Here is a 7883-nt window from a genome sequence, read left to right as displayed (position 1 = left end):
ATTATCATTTTAGGTATTATCTATTACAAGTATGTTTATCAGTTTTCTTGATACTTGTACATAAATCTACAACTTCGAATCGCAACGGGACGGTGCCAACCTCATGATTAAGGAGTCCAGTTGGGTTCGAAACCAATCGGGCTATCTCGATACATACGTGTGAGTATACCCTTGCATCGTTTAAATCATCAATCCTCACGAGAATGATTACAAATCATTATTTTAATGGTAATCATTTACAAGCTGAACCTACATCAGCGTACTTTATACGTAGCACGTTTTATACAAGCACTTTTCTTGTTTGTTTGTCCTTCGGGTTCGACTTTTACAATTGAATTTTCAGACAATTTTCAAACCCGATGACAATGCAACTATAAAAAGGGCTGGGACGACATTTAAAAACGCGGGTTTTTTTTCAAATCTATTCATTTAATTAAATTACCAGGTAAAGTCTATTTTCTAAAGATAACGCCTTAAAGATAGGTAATCACTGTTATACTCAATAAGTCATTTTAAATACTTCACTTTTAATAGCGAAATCCATACCAAGTCTTAGACACTGTGTATGTATGATAAGTAACATAATGAAGGGAACGGATTCAGTATTGTAGCGAACACAAAGTTTTAAACAAAAGCCTGTGTTACCATCAAACTTAGTATCGGGGTAACACAGTGTTAGCCTTGGAAGTTTGACGTTTGTATTGTTGGAAATCGTACAACGGGCATTGAAAAACCACGGTCATATTTTACGGGTACCTAATACAAAAAAATGCCTCTGTTGAAGCCATAAAGACTGTTGTTCCACTACTGAGTACAGGCCTCATCTCATCATTATCATCAACTCAGAATATAGCTGTCGACTGCTGGACATAGGCCTTTCCATACGTTCTCCAGCTTCTCCAGTTCATTGCCACCTACATCCAACGAGATTCAGCTGCTTTCACCAGGTCGTCAGTCCATCTGGCAGGTGGCCGTCCCACGCTGCGTTTGGTGGTACTTGGTATTCACTCCAGAACTTTTCTGCCCCATGGGCCGTCCGTACTTCGCGCTATGTGGCCCGCCTATTGCCACTTCAGCTTGCTAATAGTACGGGCTATTTTACCGGCGACTTTCGTTTTTATAATTAAGCTAAACTTTAATAACACCAGCTGATAGATGCACTACTTCTGGGTGCATGCCTCTTTCCATTAAGTATCTTGCATGTCAAAGCTACTTGGTATGACTGCCCGTTCCAAAAACATTGGATAAGGGTAGTAAATGGAATTTTATAGGCGTGCAAATTATAATTATAAATTATTAGAAACTAATCCTACTAACATACCTAAATTGTAAGTTAATATTGTTACTAACTCACTAACCAAATATGGACATCTGTCTGGAATAAAGGTATTCTACTCTATTCTATTAAGCAATATAGCTAGTCCATCCCAAAAATAAACTTAACCAAGTCTTTTACCAAATTATTTACTCGACTTATCTTAAAAAAACTGAGTTCGTTTTATTTTTTCATGTTGTCGTTTGTTTCGTTAGATATAGGTCCAAAAGTGGTAAAAGCTCGAAATAGAAAATTAAAGTACTCTACAAATCTGGATGCAGTTAGGTCTGAGACTCAACTCGTTAAAATACCTACCGTAATAAACAAACAACAATGTAAGTGTAAACACAGTACCTTATTGATAAGGAAAATATGTGAATACCCTGCCCACCGTATAAATAGAGACAGTTGAACTGAAACGAGGCATTCCAAAGAAGGACCTTCATTTGAATCCTACATTATTAATTAATTTTAAAAGAAAATAATCTTTAATAAATATGAATTTCACTAAGATTTTGTTCTTTGTCTTTGCTTGCTTTATGGTGTTTTTTACTGTGAGCGCTGCGCCGGGGAACTTCTTTAAGGATTTGGTGAGATGACTATTAATGTTGTTTTTATAATTAATGTGATATTGTTAATGTTGATGTGGATAATTGGGAACTTAAAAATTTTCGCACTACGGAATTCTTGAATTGCCGCGGTGGTGTCACTTATATTCAAGACATTTGCAAGACACCCAGACTTAAAATAAGCTTTCATGAATAATACATTTAAAAGTCGGGATTAGTGTTTTTTATTCTATAACTAACTATACTAGATATAAAGACTCTTTCAGAAGACAGCAACACATTTTATTGGCTGCAGTTATTTAAAAATCGCGATTATTTTAGTCATGAATAAAACCCAGTCAGTCTATTAATGTCCTTCTTCTTGGTCATGTGAGGCCAAAAATTATAAAAAAAGAGGTTTAAAATAAATAAAATAAATAAAATAACTCTTTCTATTTATTTACAGGAAGGAATTGGTCAGCGTGTCCGCGATGCTATCGAAAGCGCAGGCCCAGCTGTGGACGTGTTGGGACGAGCGGCAGCTTTATCCAGAGGGGAGCAGCAGCAAAGGGAATAAGAAAAGACTTATGTTATATGTATTCTTATGTCTATATCGTGTGTGTTTTACTAAAATATAAAAAGAAAACTTTTGTAATATAAATATTTATTTATTTCCATCCTCGTAGATTTTTGAGAATCAATAGGGTATTTGACATAGAAAAACTGTTTAGTCAGATAGATTTCCAAAAAATACTGAATGAGATTAAGCCAAGTACCCCATTGTTACTATTTACTTAACATTGCTATATTAACTGGCAATACTAATGAAATTAAAAATTAAATATGGACCCATAATTATAATTAAATGAGCTGCAAGGGAATTTCTTTAGTTAAAATCTGTTTTTTTTTTAATTGTGGTTTATTTGTCTTTATTAGGATTCATTTTTTAATATTTTTTAGGCAAATATTATAAATAGTAATCTAGAAATGAATTTCTCATCAGAAACTGACTTTTTGCCAGAGGAAAATGAACTCTATGACCGTTTACAGTTTTGAGTGCAATTTCCTTATTTACGAGGTGACTCCCCTTAACCACGATTGCAGCACACAAGTGAGGTTATTCCCTATAAACCGTTACAGTTGACTTGTCAAGTTCATCCTTACTGCTCAATTTAGAATAAACCTTAAGTAATCGGCTTAAAAGTCATTTTTGCTTGCATCGATTTTATAAAAAAAGTCCCGAGCAGCGTTCCTCTATCTAACAACATTACATCTAAGTATGACTAAATGAGCTGCACTTTATAGCTTTGCATAATAATCATCTGTAGAATTAAATCTTAAAATTAACAGTTTAAGGTATATTATTGTATGACAATACACATTTTCCTTTGGTTTGTAATTATTCTTCGGAGAATAAAATTATGAAGAAAGGGTAAGCATTCAATATCATTTACTTGGTGCTTTAGCCAAGGCTTTTGACAAAATCATGAAAAAAAAAATGAATTCTAAAATCTGAATTTTTATTTTAGGATGCCAGATTCCTAAAAAAATGATGAAGGAGAGGTAGTCAGTTGCTAAATTTAACAAAAGCTTCACCTAAACCCCGTAAGATTAAAACCCTACCCATACAAAACTTCAAGCAGGATACACACCAAACACTCCAAATTGAGACGTATAAAGGAGTATTTTTTATACGTAGAGTTTTTATGGTCTGTTTTCCTTGAAGGATAACGCAGCCTTTTACTGTAATTATATATCAATCAGCAAGTCAGACAAGCGTGGCGACAGCTCTTTACCGGAATCCATTTTGTCTATAAGGAATACATCGATACGGATAAATAAAAGTGTGTCTGTTTGTTATTACATTACTTTTTATTAGATTGAAATTAGCATGACTTGCTCTATTCTTTGGATTTAGATTTAAAAAAAACTGGCTACACTGATTCTAATGGGCCATCATCTTTTCTATCTGTGTTATTCAAGCTGAATAATATAGAAAAAAAAGACAGTGGCTTCTATTACTGAGACAACTTTTCGTCATTCATCTCGTCTCATTCCGTCTCGGAGCCACGATGCCAGAGACAGACAAAATGACAGACAGATGTATGTATGAATAACAGCTACGACTCACAATTTAACGTGCCTTCTGAAACACGGAGGGATACGTTATGCTCAAAAGGTGAAGAGATTTAAATTATAAGACGGTTAGAACGATAAAATCATCGGCCTAGCCTTTTCCCAACTATGTTGGGGTCGGCTACCAGTCCAACCGGTTTCAGCTGAGTACCAGTGCTTTACAAGGAGCGACTGCCTATCTGACCTCCTCAACCCAGTTACCTGGGCAACACGATACCCCTTGGTTAGACTGGCTGTCAGACTTTTCAAGCTTCTGACTACCTGTAACGACTGTCAAAGATGTAGGAATAACAGCCGGGACCCACAATTTAACGTGCCTTCCGAAACATGGAGGAACTCGTTATGACAAAGATAATCACCCATCTACGGACCAACCGCGTCAAGCATAGCTTAACCTGTGATCGTTTCACTTATGCGGTTATAGCTTAGCCACGGTTAGTTTCTTATTACCTTTCACAAAACTGGTCTTGAAAGAATGACCAGAATCTTTTAGGGAACGTTATGTAAAATTATGCATATCTAGAAATATCGACGGCTAAAGTTGCCCTTGAACACAATCAAAACAGATTTAATCATTTCGAAAAATAATTGACAAAACCAACTAACAAGATAAAAAAGTTGTAAAATTATTGTAAAACTTATGTAATTCTAAGTGAAATGCAATTCATTTCAGTTAGTCATAAGTTTAAGAACAGACGCACAAGTAATGCGAGAATACAACTTAATAATACTTGTTTTATGTGAGTATATTTTATTGTTAATTCTAATTCTATATGTAGTCCTGGCATTTTAATATTAAAAGAGATAGGTAAGAGGAGCAGTAACCAATAATAAATAACCCAGTGTTGCTGGGTTACAATAGTTTAAATTCCTATTTAAAATTCGTCAATTTATAATAAGCCTTAAGGTGTGAGGCAATTTTTGAAAAGGCAGTCGCCTATCAAATTTCAGACTGTAATTCCAACTGTTTAGATATATTATATTAGTTCAAGAAATACATCATAGTAATAGCTATTTCCCATTCGATAACCTTAAAAATACTAATGGATTTCCAAATTTCTTCTCATATCCACTTCTGCTACCTTCCAGTGTCCTTGGCGTTGTCAACCAGCGCCCACTACGTGAACAGCAGTCTTCCCAAACCATGGCGGTATCTCTATTATCCAAAGAAGACAGTCTTCAGAAAAGCTGACCTCATTGACTTTGGATGTGTTACTTTTGTCCACAAATGTCCGTCAGTGTACAAGTGAGTGATTCTTATTTTGTTAAGCAATATCTAATTCCTAGGATGCGGTGGCAAGATGCTCCAAACAGGTTGCAAGTGGGAGATCTTCTTCAATCGGGAATGTCTTTGGGAGGATCAGCAGTACGGTATTAGGGCAAAAATTACACTAGACAATAAAAAGTAATTCTACTTCTTTTTAAAAAAGGCTTTTTTAATTCTGTTCGTGCTTAGGGATGAAACTGCTTGTTAAAACAAACAAGTGACAAAGGACCGCAAAGTTCAGTGCAAAGTGATCAACACTATTTTGAATTAAGATTACATGTTTCTGAATTTGGGATATGAAGTATCAATGTACATGAACCTTACGCAAAATAATATCTTAGATACAACTAAACAACCAACAAACAAACAAAATTTGTTTCACAAGTTTCGCATAAAATTTTCATATTTCATCCAAATTTTTGCTTTAAGTTTTCTTATAAAGATTTCTCGCACCAAAAGTTTTGCGAGAAGTTATTTTCGACTAGTTTAAATTCAGTTCAAAAAGACGCTTTGAAATTCAAAGCAAAAGACCCTTGATTTGGAAGTGATTGGTTTAGTATTTTTGGTGTGAAGATGAATAAAACCTTGTAGTTATAATATCTACCGCTATTTTAAAAACTTATAAGTCTTCAATTTATATGATTTATGAGCAACCTGGTAACAGAGTTAAAAACTCTGACGTGGCTTAAGGCACGCATGAAAACTCTCAGTTGCGCTGGTCTCCTCACGATGTCCTCCTTCACCGTTTCTAGAAAGCGATGATTTCTTTGCAGTACGTCTATGAATTAAAGAAGTCATTGTTGCGTGCCGAGATTAAGATCTGAGTCCTGGACGGTTATATCACTTTACTATTAGTCAGAACATTGAAAATCTAACTGGAATTCGAAAGACATGTTTCTCAGTGACCATTTTAAAGACCAGCGTTACATTTGATCAGATCTTAAATGCGCAAAATTCTAGTGAAAAACAATCAGCGAACCTAAGTGATTTATGAAACAGCACCTTTTCTCTATAACTCTTCGCTCATTATCATTATCTTTTTCCTTTTTATTTTCCAAGTCATCTCACAAAATAACCAAAAAGTTGATTTTTTCCAGACGTTTTGTAATTTGCGCTCGGCATTACGATGGTCATTATCGAACATTTAACAACTATTGTGAAATGGAATATGAGAACTGCAACAGTTGGAGACGTGAGTTAATTTCTGTTTGATTCTAAGATTTTTTATTATACAACATTATATTATATCTAAAATAACGCCTTACATTTATTTTTCAGAATGGGCCATGATCAAGCAAGTCAGATGTTGACGGCGTTAAACATATTGCTATTCTTTTTATAAAGGCGTTTATTATAAATTTTATAATCAATTTGTGTTTTTTTTTAATCAGCCCTTTTGCATTGCAGCTGTATTCACTATCATTACAATGACCTAATTTAAAATCTCATTTTTATTGCAGGCTTCAGTTTTTTCCGACCCTTCACGATTAATTGGATTAATCAATGTGTTCTTTCCTAGCTTTTCCTATTTCTGGTGCTTGTTGACATTCGCCATCGTAAAAATAAACCCAGTTATCTGAAACATAAAATTTACATATCGTTACAAGAATGCTTTTCCTGATATAAGCCCTCATTCATATCGCCTTTTCTAGTCAAGAGAGGACATATAAGTTATCTCAATAATATAATATTTTATGGGTAGTTGTAGAAGCGGGGCGAGCTCTACATTCGTTCGAGCGGCGTCTTTTTTCCACAAGTATTGCTTTAATAGTTTGTTAACCCTGGATATATTAAACGTCAATTAGGAAAGGTTTTTGAAAAGTTTTACTTTTTGTAGACAAATGTATTTGTAGTCGATGCTTATTCTTAAACTAGCTGTTGCCCGCGACTTCGTCCGCGTGGTTACCTAGAGATATAAGTTATGATTTATACCCGCCCTGTTTTTTTCCACATTTTCCATTGTATCTTCGCTCCCATTAGTCGCAGCGTGATGGTATATAGCCTAAAACCTTCCTCAATGATTGGTCTATTCAACACAAATAATTTTTCAATTCGAACCAGTAGTTCCTGGGATTAGCGCGTTCAAACAAACAAACAAACTCTTCAGCTTTGTACATAAGTTTAGATTATTTATAATTCCAGGAAATAGATATAGATGAGAGAATTACATTAACCAGCTAGCTTGAGGTATCGCTGTTTCACTTAACATTAATGGGACCCATCTTTACCGCTAAAATATATTATATGCATAATAAATACTCCTACAAAGTCAAAGGTGGAAATCTAACCGGACAATTAAAAACCTCAAACGTTAGGAACACAATGCACCTTCATGCCTTATGTTAATGAATTTTGTTCAAACCTCCTTTTATATTATAATTTGAATGCTTTTTGTAGCCACGTTGAAAAATGTGTTGCTACTGTGATAAAAATGTACTTAGAATTGAAACATCTTTTATTTAAAGGCGGTTACTAGAGTCAACTTCAAGAAAAACACATGTTTTCTTTTATGTTACATTTTAGAAAAACTTTAGAGAATCTTCAGAAAGATTTCAGCCAATTAGTTGTACTAAGAGTAGAGACTAGACTGTAACCGTCTTCCTTTCATAACTGTAAT

The 7883-nt window shown here is 34.5% G+C and overlaps 2 protein-coding genes across 3 annotated transcripts; both read left to right on the top strand.

Moving 5' to 3' along the window:
• The first annotated feature begins 1721 nt into the window (after nucleotides 1-1721).
• Nucleotides 1722-2518, top strand: LOC113498784 (cecropin-D-like). The gene is made up of 2 exons (XM_026878930.1): nucleotides 1722-1905; nucleotides 2330-2518. Exons 1-2 carry the CDS (start codon nucleotides 1813-1815, stop codon nucleotides 2438-2440), a joined length of 204 nt encoding a protein of 67 aa, XP_026734731.1. The 5' UTR covers nucleotides 1722-1812; the 3' UTR covers nucleotides 2441-2518.
• A 1848-nt stretch (nucleotides 2519-4366) lies between these two features.
• On the top strand, nucleotides 4367-6632 carry LOC113497251. Of its 2 annotated transcripts, XM_026876842.1 has the most exons (4): nucleotides 4367-4739; nucleotides 5089-5245; nucleotides 6364-6458; nucleotides 6545-6632. In XM_026876842.1, the coding sequence occupies exons 1-4, from the start codon at nucleotides 4706-4708 to the stop codon at nucleotides 6574-6576; spliced, it is 318 nt and encodes a 105-aa protein (XP_026732643.1). In that variant the 5' UTR covers nucleotides 4367-4705; the 3' UTR covers nucleotides 6577-6632. The 2 variants fall into 2 exon arrangements, with proteins under 2 accessions (XP_026732643.1, XP_026732562.1); XM_026876761.1 differs by having other exon boundaries at nucleotides 4367-5245.
• The last annotated feature ends 1251 nt before the right edge of the window (nucleotides 6633-7883 follow it).

This window comes from Trichoplusia ni, chromosome 1 (genome assembly GCF_003590095.1).
Source record: "Trichoplusia ni isolate ovarian cell line Hi5 chromosome 1, tn1, whole genome shotgun sequence".
Classification (NCBI taxonomy): domain Eukaryota; kingdom Metazoa; phylum Arthropoda; class Insecta; order Lepidoptera; family Noctuidae; genus Trichoplusia; species Trichoplusia ni.
This window is presented reverse-complemented; position numbering and strand designations above follow the sequence as displayed.

Excerpts from the sequence above, each read along its gene's own strand:
- LOC113498784 (XM_026878930.1), top strand. The coding sequence starts at position 1,813 with ATGAATTTCACTAAGATTTTGTTCTTTGTCTTTGCTTGCTTTATGGTG. Across the intron at positions 1,906-2,329 it reads GGAACTTCTTTAAGGATTTG|GAAGGAATTGGTCAGCGTGT; the intron begins GTGAGATGACTA and ends ATTTATTTACAG.
- LOC113497251 (XM_026876761.1), top strand. The coding sequence starts at position 5,043 with ATGGATTTCCAAATTTCTTCTCATATCCACTTCTGCTACCTTCCAGTG. Across the intron at positions 5,246-6,363 it reads AAATGTCCGTCAGTGTACAA|ACGTTTTGTAATTTGCGCTC; the intron begins GTGAGTGATTCT and ends GATTTTTTCCAG. Across the intron at positions 6,459-6,544 it reads GAACTGCAACAGTTGGAGAC|AATGGGCCATGATCAAGCAA; the intron begins GTGAGTTAATTT and ends TTTATTTTTCAG.